This window comes from Orycteropus afer, unplaced genomic scaffold, assembly GCF_000298275.1.
Source record: "Orycteropus afer afer isolate SDZICR_OR568_19922 unplaced genomic scaffold, OryAfe1.0 scaffold00021, whole genome shotgun sequence".
NCBI classification, from domain to species: domain Eukaryota; kingdom Metazoa; phylum Chordata; class Mammalia; order Tubulidentata; family Orycteropodidae; genus Orycteropus; species Orycteropus afer.
In genome coordinates, this window is record NW_006921608.1 from 10991049 (window position 1) to 11010563 (window position 19515).

General features: G+C 40.8%; 1 protein-coding gene across 1 annotated transcript in view; it reads right to left on the reverse strand.

Moving 5' to 3' along the window:
* Window positions 1-19515, reverse strand: part of GRHL2 (grainyhead like transcription factor 2) — a 144610-nt gene that overhangs the window by 37168 nt on the left and 87927 nt on the right. The window contains exons 9-11 of the mRNA XM_007934814.2: window positions 15903-15990; window positions 15294-15433; window positions 9344-9375 (exon numbers count right to left, since the gene is read on the reverse strand). Coding sequence (XP_007933005.1) covers window positions 9344-9375; window positions 15294-15433; window positions 15903-15990 — 260 coding nt within the window. The remainder of the gene's footprint in view (window positions 1-9343; window positions 9376-15293; window positions 15434-15902; window positions 15991-19515) is intronic.

A 19515-nucleotide genomic window follows, 5' to 3' on the forward strand; every position in this document is an offset into this window, starting at 1 on the left:
GGCTCACTCTCAGGTGCTTAGAATTCTGTTGTTATGATTGGTTGGTTTGGCCACTCTGCCAAGCTCAAAAGGAGGCCTCATAGAGGCAGAACGCTCTCTGACTGCTGGTTGAGGAAGACGTGCTGCTGAAAGAGACACACGCTCCTGAGACACACGCTGCTGGGAAAGACGCAAGAGACATGCATTGCTGAGTGAGACACCGAAAGACACACACTGCCGGGAGAGAAACTGTGAGAGACTGTTGGTTGAGGGACGGTGGGCTGGGAGAGAGACTGAGCATTTTTCCTGAATTTGAATTGTAGCCTGGCACTTCCCTAATAAACTCCATAATCTGTGAGTTCTGTGTGGCCCTGCAGCGAATTATCAAACCCAGGAGAGAGGTGGTGGGTGCTTTGGGAGGAATGGTTGGAGAAAGGGTTGGAGGGAAGCAGCATGTCTGGCCTGGCAGGAATAGGCCTTGGGCTATTGATGGTGATTCTGTCTTCCTCTTGAGCATTAGAGGAGGTCAGAACATGTGGCCTCCTTGTCCTTTTTGCAAATACACAGTAATCAAATTGACTACATCTGAAGAAAGATACAAGGGAGATGCTCAATACAAGAACAAGGCCAGGGGCCAACTGCAGAAAAGACCATCAAGTGCTCATATGCGAGTTCAAGTTGAAGTTGAAGAAAACTAAAACAAGTCCACGAGAGCCAAAGTATAATGTAGAGTATGTTGTTGTTGTTGTTATGTGCCATCGAGTCGGCCCCAACTCATAGCGACCCCTCCTTGGGTTTCCGAGGCAGTATCACTACGGAAGTAGGATTGCCCAACCTTCCTTCCGAGGAGTGGCTGGTGGGTTTGAACCACCAGCCGTCTGGTTAGCAGGCAACTGTCTTAGCCACTATGCTACCAGAGCTCCTAATGTAGAGTATATCCCACCTGAATTTAGAGACCACCTGAAGAACAGATTTAACACACTGAGTACTAATGACCATACACCAGACGAGTTGTGGAATGACATCAAACACGAAGAAAGCAAAAAGTCATGAAAAAGACAGGAAAGAAAGAATAGATCAAAATGGATGTCAGAAGAGACTCTGAAACTTGCTCCTGAAAGGAGAGTAGCTAAAGTGAAAGGAAGAAATGGTCAAGTAAAAGAGCTGAACAGAAGATTTCAAAGGGCAGCTTGAGAAGACAAAGTAAAGTATTATAATGAAATATGCAAAGGCATGGAGTTAGAATATGCTTGGCATTTCTCAAGAAGAAAAAGTTCAAGCCTTGAATTGTATTATTGAAGGATTCTATGGGCAAAAAACTGAAGGATGTAGGTATCATCAAAAGAAGATGGAAGGAATATACAGAGTCACTGTACCAAAAAGAACTGGTCAACATTTAACTGTTTCAGGAGGTAGAATATTACCAAGAACTGATGGTACTGAAGGACGAAGTCCAAGCTGCAGTGAAGGCATTTGTGAAAAATAAGGCTCCAAGAACTGATTGAATACTAATTGAGATGTTCCAACTAGGTTCATTCCAGTTTGACTCCTGCTAAGATTTTTCATTTCCACCCCAGATATAGTGAATCAGAGTCAGAATTAAACAGTTTGAAGCCCTGGCTTCAACAAACAGATGCAACACTGGAAGCACTCACTTGTCTATGCCTAGAAATCTGGAATATACCTACCCAGTCAAACGACAGAAGAGATCCATATTTGTACCCATTCCAAAGAAAGGTGATCCAACAGAATATGGAAATGTCAAACAATATCATTAATATCAAATGCAAATGAAATTTTATGGAAGATAATTCGAAAATGGTTGCATTAGTACATTGACAGGAAACTGCCAGAAATTTAAGCCAGATTCAGAAGAGGACACAGAATGAGGGATGTCACTGCTCGCATCTGATGGATGTGGGCTGAAAGCAAAGAATACCAGAAATATGTTCACCTGTGTTTTATTGACTATGCAAAGGCGACTGTGTAGATCAAAATATATGGATAACACTTATTAGGATGGGAATTCTAGAGCACTTTATCATGTTCATGTAGAACCTGTACACTGACCAAGAGGCAATCATTCAAACACAAGGGCATGTTGTATGATTTAAAATCAGGAGAGTTGTGCATCAGGGTTGTATTTTACCACTTAATCAATCTGTGTGCTGAGTAAATATTCCAATATGCTGAACTGTATGAAGAAGAATGTGGCATCAGGGTGGGAAACAGTGTGTGATTAGCAGATACCACAATCTTGCTTGCTGAAAGTAAAGAAGACTTGAAGCACCTTCTAATGAAGATCAAAGACTACAGCCTTCGTTATGGATTGCACTTTAACATAAAGAAAACAAAAGTCCTCACAACTGGTCTGATAAACAACATCATGAAAAACAGAGAAAAGATTGAAGTTGTCAAGACTTTTATTTTACTGGGATCGACAATCAAAGCCCATGGAAGCATCCGTCAAGAAATCAAATGATGTATTGCATTGGGTAAATCTGCTGCAAAAGACATCTTTTAAAGTGTTAAAAAGCAAAGATAGCACCTTGAGAACTAAGGTTTGCCTGACCCAAGCCATGGTATTTTCAATTGTCTGATATGCATGCAAAAACTGGACAGTGAATAAGTAAGGCCTAAGAAGAATCAATGTATTTGAATTATGATGTTGGTGAAGAATGTTGAATATATCATGGACTGCCAGAAGAATGAACAAATCTGTCTTGGAAGAAGTAGAGCCAGAATGCTCCTCAGAAGTGAGGGTGGTGGTGAGACCAGAAGAACTAGATGGTGCCTGGCTATCACTGTCGAACAGTCAGAAAAGGATCAGTGCAGGAGATCCTGGATGGAGTGGGAGAACAATGTGGAACAAAACTCAAATTCATAAAATAGACCAGGTTTACTGCTCTGATAGAGCCTGGTGAGACACTCCAGAGTATGGCCCCTAGTTACCCTTTGGGTCTGGAACTGAACTCACTCGCATGGCTTCCAGCCAAACAATAGACAGGCATGTAGAGTGAACATTTACATCAGGTAGATACACTCCTTAGAAGGATCAATCATGGAGAACAGAAGGGCAGTATTTGCACAGGGAGATAGCTCAGGGGGCAGGAATGCATAGGAAAGGACACAGGAAAGAGGTAACTACTGGGAGGAAGTGGGAAGAGCTGTTACATTGTGGGGAATTGCAGTCAATGTCATGAAACAAAAGGTGGAAGAACTGCAGTATGGAAAATGAATTTGCTCTGTAAACTTTCACCCAAATCACAATTAAAAATAATAATAATTTTAAAAAAGAGAAGCGAGGATGGCACGACTTCATCTCACATACTTTCGACAGTTATCAGGAGAGACTAGCTCCTGGAGAAGGATGTCATGGTGCTAGAGGAGAAGGTCAGTGAAAAAGAGGAATACCCTCAATGAGATGGAGTGACACAGAGGCTACAACAATGGGCTCAAACATAGCAACAATTGTGAGGGTGGTGCACAACTGGGCAGTGTTTTGTTCTGCTGCACATAGGGTTGCTATGAGTGGGAAACAACTTGACGGCAACTAACAACAAACCAACAGTAAAAAATAAGTGTCAATCAAAACAGGGGACTGTCTTACAACTGCATGTGAATCTACAGTTATCTCAAAATTAAAAACCTAACTTTCAAAAGGGAAACAGCATTGTGGCAGTTTTAAGATCCCTTTTCTGTAATGTTATTAGTATCAGTATTGGTAGCTTGGGATAAAATTTTAAAGGAAACCTTGTATGTATGGGTTTTTTAAATGCTCTACTCAAAGAATGTTAACAGTAGTGAAGAGGTGCCCTGTTAAACTGTGAAATGATGCAAAAAGTGATTTTGTGATGAGAAAGCCACTGAAGTGAAAGATGAATTGTGAAGAATTGCTTCCTAAAATAGAACAGGTATTTCTAAATCATATATAATGTGGTTCTTTAAATGTACGCATAATTATAATGTATGCACAATTTGTTGTAATTTACAAAATAAGAATCAATAAAAACGTCGACTCTTTTGGCTATATCTATGAAGGTTTACTTATTCAAGTTGGCCCACAAGTTTTAGGGGGATTTCCCTATAGTTTTAGCCATATTTGTATATTTGTAAACATATCGTGTATATGTATGGAATACACCTCACCACACCCTGTATTTCATGATTTTCTTGGCATCTTGGAGAACGTTGTCAAAGAAAACCAGTTGGTTCTCCAGAAAATTGTTCCTTTAAGAGAAATAGTGCATTTTCTCCTGTTTGGTTCTGTGGCAGCTGTTTGTGAACATGAAGGAAAAGCTGAAAAACATGTTCAGCCACTGAACTATCCTGAAAAATATCTGCTTCAAGACTCTTGTTTCGGAGCTAACAGTCCTCTATTTGTCTAAAACACTGATGTTTCTTTTTGTTGTTGTTACCTGCAGCTAATAAAACACTTAATAAATAAAGGCAAAGGAAAAGAAAAATAGTGCAGAATTCTAGAATTCTATTTTGAAACCTCATACAGATTCTTGATGGATGTAGGGTAATGATTTTTCAGGTTAAATATGATTTTAATTAAATGTGATCACTGTAATTGGTTAATAACTTCTAACGTTCCCAAAGGACATTGGATTCTAGTTAAGTATTTGCTTCACTGAGGAGGAGCAACCACACCTGCTTGTTTTCCATCAGCAACACTGAAACACAATTCATGGTTGAGTCTGGTGGTGTGTAAAGGACCCTCCTTCCTGCAGGAGGAAGGGCAAAGCCCTCTGCTGAGACACAGCACGGTGGCTGAAGTCTCTGTGGGGAATGGACTCTCTGAGCTGCCATGGAAGGTAACCTATAGAGATGGCCTGACAAATCTTTGTTTTCTTCTGGCTTTAGCATTGGACTGCTAACCAGAAGGTTGGCGGTTCAAGCCCACCAGCCACTCCTCGGAAGGAAGGTTGGGCAATCTACTTCTGTAGTGATACCTCCTTGGAAACCCAAGGAGGGGTTCCTATGAGTTGGATCTGACTCGACGGCAGTGAGTTTGGTTTGGTTTTTGGTTTAGTTTTATAAAGACTCAGCCTTGAAGAGATTACTTAAAGTGGCTCCAAGGGAGATAGTTGTGGCTTTGAGAAGAAGCAAGGTGAGGGGAGAAATTTTAGAAGGACTAAGGTCTGAGGATAGAGCCCTGATGGCATGATGGTTAAGCACTTGGCTGTTAACCAGAAGTTGGCAGTTCAAAACCACCAGCCATGGGAGAAAGATGTGGTAGTCTGATTCCATAAAGATTTACGGCCTTGGAAACACTTACAGGCAGTTCTACTCTGTCCTTTAGGGTCACTATGAGTCAGAATACACTCAAGGCAATGGTTTGGGTTTTGGAAGATCTGAGGGGCCCAAGTAACATCCCATGATTATTGTAAGATGTTGAAGGTAAATGATTGTCTTCCAGACACAGGAGCTCCTAGCCTCACCAAGGATTCCTGTACCCCAAATGTAGCATGGAAGTCACTGAGCTGCTGGACTCGAAGGGACGTTGCTGCAGGCTGGAACTGAGGGCACCCCAGTGGTGACCTGTGTGGACAGAGGATCAAGGCAAAGGAGTTTCCCAAGAACCAGAGGTCAGATGTGTAAAGAAATCAGACCTTCAGAAATAACACAAATAGAATTTCTTACCATGCATTATTACATTTACACATCAACTTGCATATTTCAGGGGTTTTAAAGCCTTCTCTTCTTCTTTATCCTTGAATCCCAGGATAAAGGTCTACATTCCACCAAAAAGGTTTGGTTTATACTTTCCCTTCTTTTCAATCTCCCTTTTCTCTCATCCATTTCCAAATGAAATATCCATTTTTCAGAGTCTCAAAAGGAATCTCAATATTAATAATAGCTATGATTTTTTCAATCAACTTCACATGGGTCAGGAACTTTACATTAGTAATATTTATAATAAATTCTGCTGCTAATTACTGATATTCTGCTATTTATTGATGAGGAAACTGAGCAGAGGCTTGTAACTTATCTTAAGTTACAGAGCTTGTAAGATCAGGGCCAGATTCAAGTCCATGTCTGACTGGCTCTTGTGCAGTGGTTTTCAATCTCTGCTGTGCCTTAAAATGACCCAGAGGCATTTAAAAAAAAAAAAAAAATCCTGTACCGATGCTTTACCCACACTAATGAAGTCCAAATTCCTGGAGGTGGGGCTTGTGTATGAGTATTTTTTAACTCCCTGGGTGATTCCAATGTATAGCAACAGAACTGCTGTGGAGAACTGCTGTTCAGATGTCTCTAACTGTTGTAGCCCCTGTCTGTAAGGCAGGAAATGGAGAGAAAAGTCAATGAATCGCTCTAGTGTCTTTCAATCCCCAAACTTAGCCACAGAAATCACTCGGCACTCTGTCATTAGGCAAGGAGGCAGGACCAAACCAGCATTCCTCTTTTTGTTCAGTTTTGATGCTTGCTCTTCAGCCCTACCTCATCTTAATTTTCTCTACTTTCTTTCATGAATTAATTCCATTCTGGTTTGCTGGCACTGCAGACAGAAAGGTACCCATACCTATAAACTAGTCTTTGGGTGACTACCACCCTGACTGTCATCGTGGAGAGGGGCTGCTGTGTGCCTCAGCAGGTTCTCTTCTGTAGCTGGTTGGATGAATGATGCTCCAAAGAGCTCCATTTAGATGCTTTAATGCTAATGTAATTGTGTCAGGCAGGGAGAGTGGACAACCTGATGGAGCTGGTACACATGTCAATATCCTCAGAGCACTCCTCAGAGCCAGACAACAGGTGAACATGTGTGGTAGCCTCACGTCTGATCCCCTCTGCCAGTAAGGCATCTGGCCTTGTCACAATCCAGGTCTTTGTAAAGGTCAGAAAGTTATCTCAATGAAGACCTGTCTTGGATGTTTCCTTTACAGCCACAGGTCAGTAACTCAGAGGGTTAGGTGATGGGGCACAGTGGATAAAAGCAGGCTGTGAAGAGTGCAGCTAGATTCAGGTTCAAATGCTGCCTCTATCTACTACCAGCTGTGTCAATTTGGACAAGTTTCTTAATCTCTTTAAGCTTCTGTTTCCTCATTATAAAATGAAAATAATAAAGTTATCTTCCTCACGGGGGAATTTGGAAGATTTCAATGAGATAATGCATGTGAAACACTTAGTACAGAACCTGGGTCAAAGTGTCCAGTGAATGTTAATTATGTTATATATAGCAGTGGCTGAGCATCTATGATGTATCAATACCGAGGGTCCAAGTCTTCCACTAGTGTTCAATTGTATTTTCATTAGAAGATGTGTTAGAGTAAGAGATGTAGGCCTTGGACCTCAGGATTTCCTACACCATGACAGAGGATAATTCTTAAGAGTGAAGCCAAGCCAAAGATGTTATAAGTAAGTCAATTGGCCACCTAAATGTAGCCAGCTTGCATGGAAGGACTGTTGAGCCCTAGATGGATTTACAAGAAAGCTCTGTACTCCAAGGTGTGTTCTAGATTCTCAGACACTTCTCACTCATACAAAGTTTTCAAGCTAGAATAATAGAATGTTAGTGCTAGATGGGATCTTAGAGATCATCTGCTGGAAAATCTTCATTTTAAAATTGAGGAAACTGAACTTGAGCTTCCTGAACTCAGGGTCAATGTTCTTTCCATGACGCCACATTGTCCCTTGTAAAATACATGCATAACAGATTAGAATTGATAACACTAATCATTTCTGTTCATACCAGCCACTGGAAATACATTCTCTATCTGCCAAGATAAAAGAACAATCTAATTATGTTTAGAAAAATTAGAACTCAAGCAGATGAAGACTGGAAGTCAGGTAATAAGAATGCCTGGGTCCTAGAAATGTTCTGCCCTATCTAGCCTTGTAGTCATTTGACTCCTTTGAGATTCTCTTTTCTCTAGGGCAGGAGGATGGTAAACTTTTTCTTTAGTGGGCCAGAAAATAAACATATTGGACTTTTCAGGACGTGTGGTCTCTGTTGGAAGTACTGAATTCTTCTGCTGTAGAAAGAAAGCAGCCATAGACAAGATGCAAATGGTTAACGTAGCTGTGTTCCAAAATCACTTTATGAACTCTTGACTTTCATGTAATTTTCACATGTCATGTAGTACTGTTCTTCTCCTGAATTGTTTCAACCATTTAGAAACACAAAAACCATCCTTAGCTTGCAGACTCTATAGACAGGTAGTGGGTCTGATCTGACCCTTGTGCTGTAGTGTGTCAATCTCTACTTTAGAAAATGAATTCAGTGATATCTGCTCCACCTAATTCACATAGCATCTGCGAAACATTTTACAAGGAAATGTATCAGTTATGTAAGAATAGGGAAGCTCTGGTTTGGCATCGGTTTGAAAAAACATAATAACCTAGAGATGTGAGTTACCTACAAATGTAATGTAAGCCAAAAGTGTAGCATAACTGTTGAAACATGAATGTAGCTCTAGATTGCTTTAAGAGAATAATAGCATCCAGGTTGTAAAAAGATGTCCTAATATATTAGGGTCAGAATACATGTTTATTTCTGAAAGCCCATTTTAAGAAGACTATGAACAAATTTGGTGTTATCCCCTAAAAGGGAATGAAGATGTTGAGAGGTATTAAAACTGTTTTTACCAAGAAGAGTTGTGGAGAGGAAGGGATTTTGAATGACAGATGAAGAATGACACTTAGCACTTGGAAGATGTGGCTACCCCAGAAAAATTACAGGACCACACACAGCTGCATGTGTATCCTATGCAAAGATGGAAATCATTTCCCTCTGCTGCTGTACGGAGACTGGGTATGGAAGACAAGGGGAGCCTTCAGTGACCCCATCTAAACTCTCTCTTATCTGAAACCCTAGAGGACAGTGAAAAGGTTCCCCCACCTTCCCAGCTCCCATTCAAACAAGTCTCACTGCGGACCACCCCACCACCACCACCACCACCACCAGCCCACTTCCCAGAGTCAGGGCTACAATAGTTATGGTGTGTGGCCCAGGTGGTAATGGCATGGGACAGATTGTCTCCTTGGCTTTTCCCTTAAGCTCAGTTTGATCTTGTGTTGGGCCCAAATAATGGGTGGAAAGGGGTTTATTGGAAAGATTTCCATAATTGGTTATTGGTGAAGAGATGGGATTTTTGAAGACAGAGTTACTTAGCAAAATGGCTAGTTATTCAAAGGCAGAACACTGGAAAAAGAGAGGGGAAAAAAGAGATGCGAATGAGAATGGTATCCTCCAGCCACCTCCCAGACTGCCTGCAGAACCAAGCTTTTCTCAGCTCTGAACCCTGAACTGAGTGGAAGGTCCCACTCCTTGTCCCACATAACCCAATGCTCAAAGAGCCATTTCTAATGGCACCAACTGACTTCAGGTGTTTAAGGAAAGAACTGAGTGTCTTACCCTTCTCGTTCATCATCTATGTTGTAATACACCTGTGGAACAAAACAATATGTTTACTGTAGTTCAGAGCCAAGAAATGGAAATAGTTTGCATGATACATACACTTTCCTAAGGTACACACTGTCCCTTAAAAAAAAAAAAAAGACAAAACTTAAATGAGGCTACGTGTGTGTGTGTGTTTATTTCTAAGGAAATGCAAATTTCACCTCCTCATGTTCTGCCTAGGATTAATTCTTAGATTTTAATAAAATAAATTGGAAATCTGATGATTTCTGGGTAAAGGCAGCCTGTCAGATGACCTATGGCCCTAAGCCAACTCTTGCTATGGACATTAAGAAAATCTTCTGTAAGGATCTAAAAATCATTGTTTCAAAGGGTTTAGGCTTGCAGGGTGGCTTTACAGAGAGGAGTCTGAGTAGCCAATCCCAATTGATCCTCACAGGGCACTGTGCTGCTGAGGAGAGGATGGTGAGCAGGAGGGTCCATGGTGATACGGCAGTGATACCCCATGGCCATACCCCAGGCCTCTCATTTATTCTCCAAGGCCTTCAAGTACCTGGCATCTCACAACCACAGAGGCGTAAGAGTCAACACTCTGCAGGCTGGGAAAGGTCATTTGACTCTAGAAGGTGTTTCTGGCCAGAAGGAGGGTATCTGAGGACAGATTTCTTTAGGTGGTCAGCAAGGTGGCAGGCATAATTCACTAAAATCACACAGGTGATCTTAGAGAAATTATGAAACATCCTTGATTATTTTTGTCTATTTTTTAAATAATTGCAGTAAATAAATATATAATATAACAAACCATTTGCCATTTCAACATTCTTCACATGTACAATTCAGTGACATTAATTATGTTTGTCTTGTGGGTCAGCCACCACCATTATCTGTTTCCAAATGACCCCATCACCCTTAGCAGAAGCCAGGTGGCCCCAAAACAGTGACTGCCCTTTCTCCCCTCCCTCCCACCTGCCTCTGGTAACCATTAACAAACTTTGGTCTACTTTTTATGAACCTATGTATAGAAGAGATCTGCTATGTATGTAGGGCCTCCTGACCCAGTAAGTTCTAAAAATTAATTGAGGGATGTTAATGAGCTTTAGTGAGAATGCTTCCAATTCATTTTCATTTGAGTGCAGAGCAAGATCTGAATTCGTATCAAGATTTTGCATACTCACCTCGAAAATAGCCTCTGATTCTAATATATTTGATCACTATCCCTGCCCCTGCAGCCTGGCAGAGAAACAGCTATGTCTAGACCTACAACTTCCCCCACAGACTCTCTCAAAGGCTGTTGGTAGCTCTCGGGATGTTGCCAAGCCTAGACCTAGTTATGTAACACAACTCTGGTTACCTGGAACTCTGGGAGTGAGTCATTCTAGTCATTAGCTCAGGTTTCCACTAAAACTTTTTCCTCTTTGGATTTTTCATGTCTATTGTTGAATTATATACTTTATTTCTTCTCAAACAGAAAACAATTAAAGTACATTGTTTTTTCTCCCCCCAAATTTCAATGTGGCATCCTGAGCCCCCGTCACTGTGACATACTTAAAACAGGACTGTCCATTTGAAGCACATGGGGTGGCTCACATGAGAGAGGAAGCATGGGCTAGAGCAATGGCCACACAACTGGGTTTTTAAAAACAAACTCATGATGTTGGCTTGTGTTTTGCTTATCTCCTTAATTACAACATAAGGTATCACCCTACCTGAAGACCTGGCAGTGGGACCAACAGCCTTCTGCAAGATTGTTGGTGATCCAAAGATGGAACCAGGCTTCTCAGAAGAGGCTTTCTGCCCTCTTGAATGATCCTGACCTCACTGTCCCTCTCACTGTCCTTGCGTTGTCACTCCTCCTCCTCTAAGGTAATGGCTCACTGCATTCTCCTTGTTGGTGGCCTGGCTCATTGCACTGATTTGATTCTCAAATATTAGAGTGCATAAAAGACACCTGGAGACTCTGTCATTGTGCACATCCCTAGGCCCTGCTTCAGAGATTGTCATTTGAAAGGTCTGGAATAGAACTCAGGAATCTGAGTTCTTATCAAGAACTTGCTGTGATTTATGGCGACAATTGCTTACAAATCACAGTATGAGAAACTGTTCTTGAGGGTGTGAGGGAGGAGTGGGGCCCTCCTTGGGTTCAGGGGCTGTGAGGAAGGCTGATGCATGCAAAGTATACGCTATCCAAAAGAGGAAGCCTCTGCACCCACCATCACTCCCAAGCTCCCCTTGCCACTTGTATTTTAAAGGCAGCATCTTCACAGGCAATGGTGCACATTAGGGCTTTCATGTGAGTGTAAGTCTGTAGGTAGCCACAGCGTTTTCACATTAGATTCATTCTCTCATAATAGTTTTTGAAAATTCTCTACAGAATATTCTGGTCCACATGTGAATTATTAATGAGACAAAGAGGGCTGACTAGAAGACATTCACTTGCCACCCAGTATCCTGGGGTGAACTGGAATCACTGTGCCAGGGCTGAGGTGCCTTTGACATGGCTCAGGGGAGGTCTCACCAACCTTGAGAACTATAGGCAGTGTTGGATTGCCCAATAAGCAAGGTAAGCATGGGCTTACTTGTGCTTACTTACTAATCTGTAGTGAATAATTTCACAATTGTTTTTACCACATCAAAGATTCAACCTCTAGGCATGGCTGGCATCTGTCTGTCTCTCAACGCCACAGCACCTTCTTACAAAATCAAAGCCTCTTGTCAAATTTATAATTCTTGACAGGGACAGAATTCTTGAGGGGATTACTTGTGTTTATTTACTAATCTGTAGTGAGCAATTTCATGTGTTCTTTGTGTTCACTACAGGTTAGTAAGTAAGCACAAGTAAACCCCTGCTTACCTTGATTATTGGGTAATCCACCCTGACTATAGGTCTCCTTGTCCTGCAGTAGTGCAGAGCTGTCAAATGGCTGAATTTAGCAAGCCTTAACACCTGCAGTGGTTACTGGGATGCACGATATTGCTTGCCTCCCTTCTTATGATGATAAAATATCCCATCATATGACCTGTGACTGCTGGCTCTTGTGCATGTCAAAACTGGCCAATCCCTGCCCCATCCTCAGTTCTAACATGGTGACCACTGCTGTCTTTCCTCCTCCTTTTCAGGCTCTCTTGTCTCTGGACAGCTCTCCTAGGTTGCTAGGAAAAGGTAGCCTTTTAGAAGACTCAGCCAGCTCCTTTCCTTCCATCATGTAAGTTGACCAACCACAGCATAGTCACAGGTTTTTCTTGAGCACAGCTGAGTGTGTTCTTTTGTTACGAGGAGCTCAAGGCAGACTCCCTCACTGGCTCCCTTAACTCTGAACCTGAACCATGAGTTAAGCCTCAGGGCTTAACTTTAGAAGGGCAGCTTCCAGATAGCCAGGGTTTCACTGTAAGGGCACTGACTTCACTGATAGCCAAAGGGGATGCTGAGAGCACTTCTTTGCAATGGCGGAAACCAGAAAACAGTAAAGGTTGCACTTTTCCTTCTGATTAAGCCACAGAGTCAGAACTCAGGACACAAAGGGGCAAGTGAGGTCACATGGTGACAGTGCTGAGCAGCCAGGTTGGGTCACTTTTCCTCTTAAGGTTTATTTAGAGCTTGGTATATTTCAGAGAAATCTTGCCGAGAGAACAGGTCAGGCTGTCAGCTTTGACACTGAGCTGAAGCCAGAATCAGGAAAGTAAACAATGAAAACAGTTTAACTCAATTAGCCCCTCTTTTGAAACATGTGAAAACTTAGCTCCTAAAATCCCACAAGGCAAAGAGTGTAAATCCATAAGTTAACCATCCCTTCCTTGGGGGTGGATGGGTGCTGGAGTTCATATCTTGATAAATCAGGAATGCCTTCCTTTCTTCTCTGGGTCATTGTTCCTATCAAACAAGTAAGACTAGATGGGAATGTTAAATTAATTTTTAGTAGAAATGTGCTGTAAGAAAAAAGTGTGAGTATTTTGTTCCTATGTTGTGTCATAAACAACAAAATGCTCCACTTGGACAATGGCTTTGTCCCACAAATACAATGAAACAAGACAGTAATCACTATGAGGCAAAATCTCAAGAAAGAGAAAATGGAGTCAATAAATGATTTCTACTGCAATAGACAAAGGTCAATTCCAATGAGTAGCTGGACACTTAGAATGGAAGAAAGACTTGAACGTGCTGGACATTTCCTCAAAGGACCTTGGGCTTAAAAGAAAACTAATCAATACAAAATGTATTAAAATTCAATTTGTTTGGTGAAGGTACTTATAGTGTTCTTTTTCTGCATGTAATTTATCACATAAAAGAAATAATATGAAAGATAATACTAAAAGGGGAAAAAAAATCATCCATACCTCATAATCTTACCAAGCGAGTGTCACAATGTTTCTTGTACCCTTCAAATTCAGGTTTATACTCAGACTCACATTAAAAACACAAACTGGTACTCTGCTTCATTTTTTTTTTTCTCTGACTATTATCATAACTAGGAGTTTTGGTAGCATAGTGCCTAAGGCATTTGACTGCTAACCAGAAGGCTGGTGGTTCAAACCCACCAGCCACTCCTCAGAAGGAAGACTGGACAATTTACTTCCGTAGAGATATCTCCTCGGAAACCCAAGGAGGGGTCACTATGAGTCAGATCTGACTTGACAGCAGTAAGAAAGAGAGGGAGATTATCATAACTAGTTTCCATGTTGCTACACGGTCTCCACAATTATGACTTTAATGGCTGCACAATATTCCATCAACTTGAATTACCATAATGAGTTAACCATTAGACATTTATGTTATTGTAACATTAACACCTTCATTTCATTTGTAGATACACGTAGAATTCAGGAATCATTAAAAGAGGTTTTTCCAGGGCCTCATGTTTATTTTGGTGTGAAATTATTTGCCCATTCAATGGGAATTGTTCATTTACTAAGGAAAAAAAAAATATTGATTGATTGGTTTTTATTTCACCAAAGTGGTTTTCCCCCTGTAGAAAGCTAAAGAAAAGCCCTGGTGGTGCAATAGTTAAGTGCTTTGATTGCTAACCAAAAGGTCAGCGGTTCAAACCCACCAGCTATTCTGCAGGTGAAAGATATGGCAGTCTGCTTCTGTAAAGATTATGGCCTTGCAAACCCCATGGAGCACTTCTATTCTGTCATATAGGGTTGTTATGCGTCTGGATTGACTGGACAGTAATGGACAGTAATTTGGCAAGCCTATAAAGCTATAAGGAGCCTATAAAGCTATAAGGTGTAGTGGATAAGGCATTTGGCTGCTAACCAGAAGGTCAGTGGTTCAAACCCACCAGCCACTCGGCAGAAGGAAGATGGGGCGATATACTTCAGTAAAGATTTACAGCCTCAGAAACCCAATGAGGGTCGCAGTGAGTCAGAATCGACTTGATGGCAGTGAGTTTGGTTTTTGGTTTAGTATAAAGCTATAGGGAGCTCTGGTAGCATAGTGCCTAAGGCACTTGACTGCTAACCAGAAGGCTGGCGGTTCAAACCCACCAGCCACACCTCAGAAAGAAGGTTGGGCAATCTACTTCCGTAGTGATACCACGTCAGAAACCCAAGGAGTGGTCGCTATGAGTCGGGTCTGACTTGACGGCAAATAACAACAACAATAAAGCTATAAGTGCACCTCAATTTCCCACCATTAGATGGAGCTCTGTTACATCAGGCTAATCCCACGTGAAAATGCTAACAAAAAAACCCAAACAAGTTTTCCTTCTATCAGCCTTTTTATTTCCTTCCCTCTTTCATTACTTTGTCAACACTTTCTGAATATAGCTCACTCTTTTCTTCCCCTTTGTAAATGTTTCTACTTCTGAGACATTCTTTCTTTTAAAACTCATTTTCTGTAGAAAATGACCTTGACTTTTTGTACAAAGTGATTACAAAGTGATTCCACCTTAAGGCTCTACCACCCCTGTGGACAGATGGCAGGTAGATGTCAGCAGGGAGATCATACCTGTCCTGTCCTCTGCAGGTTTGCAAAGTGCACATCAGGAATGAAGAGAACCGGCTGGGAATGCAGATCAGGCATCGTTTTGAAGTAGGTGATGTCACTCTTCTTCTGTAGAGGTATCGTGGCCAACTTCCCATCAGAGGCTAGATAAGATCACAAAGCCCATTCATAAGAGGGTTATGCATGACTGAGAAGTCTCAACTGCAAGCCCTAGTCTTAGCTAAAGTTCATAATTTTCTCCTATAAAAATTTTTAAATCCCATGGATGTGGACACACTTTAAAAGTCCCTATCTCCCAGATTACAAGTGAGAGGCATTGATGTTCCTTCTTGCTCTCTATGCACCCTAACATCCCTGTCTGTATAAGGAGGATGCTGGGCTCCATGATATTACAAAGTCCCTCCTCGCTCAAACACTCTGTGATCATGTGATTCCGTTTGCTTTTCACAGGAACAATTTGGCCCATCTCCACTGCCCTAGAAAAGCAAGCCACCCTTTTTTGCAGATGCATAATATTACCTGCAACCCACTTCTTTCCACCTGTTCCCCAGTGGACCCAGCCCAGCTGAAGTCCAGCCCCAGGAGGGGAAAGTCATTCCCAGGGAAACTCACAGTTGGTGCACTGGGTTTGGGAGGCCTGGCCTTTCCCTTTCTTCCTGTTTTGCTTCCTCTCTTCATCTCGAATTTTTCTTTCTGCTCCCTGACAGCGAAAAACAAATACAGACAATGTCAGGCATGTTATCAGAGCACACAAGCGTACTGCCAACATGTAAGTCACAGGACATGAAACAAAACAGGGGGAAGAGGAGACTGGGTGGCCCCATTCCCACTCCTCCGGAGAGGTTGAGCCTCAGCTCCGAAGGCTTCATGAGAGAGACTGCTCATTGGTCCACTCTCCAGTTCGAACCTCTGAGTGATCCTACCTCTCCCAGATTTTCTTCTTCTTTTGGTCTCTTGCCTATTTAAAGAACTTCAGTTTTAAATCTATACAGAAAGAACAGACTCAGTTCCCTATCACAGCAAAGCAACTTTAAGTGATTATAATAAAATGTCATAAGGTGAAGCACTGACTCGCTAACACCATTCTAAGGCATGGAGTGGCATTAAAGTTGAGTGCGGGTTCCCTATAAAGTTTTTATTTTGGTTGTTACAGAATTTTTAAAAGATCTTAATAGTGATGGGAATGATGGGGAGAGGGGGCCTTGAGAAACTAGGCAAGATGTAGGATCACTTTGAACATCCAAGTATGACTTTTGTTTTAATATTTTCCTATGTGCTCAGAGATGCTGCTCAATCAACAAGGTAGAGAGAGGTTTGGTGTCTTTGTCTCTTTTTTGCTCCTCTATTCCTTTGAATCTGAAATTTTTATTGGCTCTTCTTGCCAAGTTGCCAAACCATATGCATTGTATCTATAGATTGCTTTGGGTAGTACTGACATTTTTACAATGATCAATCTTCCTGTCTAAGAAGATGGCATATTCTTCCATTCATGTAGGTCTCTTTGAGTTTCTTGTAGTAGTGTTTTGTAGTTCTTTGTACCAGTTTTTTGTGTCTCTTTATTTATTCCAAAGTATTTTATCTTTTCAGTAGCTATTGTAGGAGCTCTGGTAGCATAGTGGTTAAAGCATTCAGCTGCTAACCAAAAGGTCAGCAGTTCAAAACCAGAAGCTGCTTCATGGGAGAAAGATGAGACTGTCTGCTTCCATAAAGATTTACAGTCTTGGAAACCCTGTGGGGCAGTTCTACTCTGTCCTAAAAAAGTCGCTGTGAATCAGAATCGACTCGATGCCAGTGGGGTTTTCTTTGGTTTTTGTCGTTTTGTACGTCTTTCCTTCCTTGACTTTGAAGATTCCTTGCTTATCTTCTTCTCTTTTTTGGTGAGTCTGCTATATCAGCCTTGCTATCTCATCTTCCTCTTCAAATACAGATATTCCAACAAGGCTTTCCTTTTTCCTCTCTCTCCATCATGGGACAATTCATCTGCTCACAATGTTTACATGACTTTCTAGACAGGTGATGCCCAGATCTACATGCCCAGCCTACACTTCTCCCGTGAGTTTCAGATCCACATTTACAGTGGCCAGCCTTGGTATCAGCACAACGAAGGGGCAGTGAAATACAAACTGACCAGCAGCAATCTTCTAACCCTTTCAAAACTACTCAGAGTAACACACACACAAAGATTTGACAATATAAAAATGTAATGCTTCTATTTAAAAAAAAAAAAACAGCAAAATGAAAACACAAAAGACAAATTGATGGAAATATTTCCAATAAAATATCACACTAGTTAAGTCATTAATGTATAAACAATGATTCAAACTTAAAAGCCCACTAAGGAGCTCTGGTGGCATAGTGCCTAAGACATTTGACTGCTAACCAAAAGATTGGTGGTTCAAACCCACCAGCTGCTCTGCAGAAGGAAGATGGAGCAATCTACTTCAGTAAAGATTTACCACCTCGGAAAACCAGTGGGGGTCGCTAAGAGTTGGACCCAACTCAATGGCAATGAGTTTGGTTTTTGGAACATACTAATGGAAAAATGGACAAAGGTCATGAAATAGGCAATTCATGGATGATACAAAAATGGTGAATATATAAATGTGTGTGTTTATATGCGTGTGTGTATATATAAGTAGAGAGACACCATGGATGGTGCAAATGAGCTCATCTGCTAACTCAAAGTTTGGAGTTACAAGTTCACCAGGGTCATCTCAGAAGTGTTATACACATACACACACATATACACATATATGGGATTCACTTCAAGTTTTGAACATATATATTCAAATCATATATAGGTTCAAGTTAAAACAATGAGATACATTTTTGTTTATCCTGTGAGTAAATTATTTTAAAAGCATATTTCTAACTCAGGCTCCACATGAGGCAAACATGACACAATGGGAATTTGTGATCAATGAAGATATCATAAAGAAGATGACTTTTGAGCCAATTCTTGAAAGATGAGTAACAATAATTATACTTACATGATGCTTAACCCATACCAGGAGAGTTTTAAGAGCTTTCCATCGTGAAGATCTGAACAGTTACTGTATATTTAACCAGATATGCTTAAATATGCAATGTATACATCAAAAAACTTAACTATCAAAGGGAGTAATTATTTATACTATTTCACTTTAAGTTGTGAATTGTCACTGGTACTTGTAGACCATGGAAATTCACAGCAAGAAGCAGATAAAATATAGAAGTATTTGTTCCAGAAGTCTGATAAACTGATTTTTACCAAGATAAAAAATTGTTCAGTAGAGTTTGTATAAGTACCTAGATAACACATAATATTTTCAGAAAAGAAAATATTAAGTGTATAGACATCACTGTGTTCAAATGGATGTGCAATATAAGCAAAAAAAAAAAAAAAAACACCACCACTACCAGGTTGATTCCAACTCATAGCAACCCCTACTGGGTTTCTGAGGCAGTAAATTTTTACAGAAGTAGATTGCCCCATCTTCCCTCAGCAGAGCAGCTGGTAGGTTTGAACCACCAACCTTGAGGTTAGCAGTCAAATGCCTTAGGCACTGCGCCACCAGCTCCTTAATATAAACAAAAGGATCTCCATAATACCAAAGTTTATAGTGGGAATTGGCATTCACTTTTAGTTGGGTCCACATAAGGCATATTTCTGCGTATTTGAAGATAGCATTTAATATAGTAGAAATGTGAATCTTTAGTCTCTACCACTATGAATTACAATCCACCCAAGACACATCCCAACCTTTGTCAAGCAATTTTATTTCTGAATTACAGTTTCATTTTGTGCTATTTCTATGAAGAAAGGATCTGGAATTAACCTGTTTCAAGATTTATATACATTCAATATAGATTTTTAGGACATTAAGTCACCTGATGATTATCTTACAGACATTCTTTGATATGCCAAACCCAGAAGATCAACTGGTAACACAGAGTAGAGCATAGGAGTAGAGCATAGTATTGGCACTATATTATATGAGAAATTTCCTGACATGTCCAGATATAGCATGGCAAAACAATTCTGACAACCCACTAAAACTCGACCTCATTGGTTACTTGGAACCAACACCAATTGTTTACTCAGCATTCTCCAACAGTTTTTTCAGTTTGTTTTTTTTTTTAACCCAGTTAGGGTAATTATTAGATTGATGTTTAAAATAGGAGATATTGGAAATTCCATCTGTTTTCTCTTTGGCAAAGGGTTTAACATGATTCTTTCTGGGTT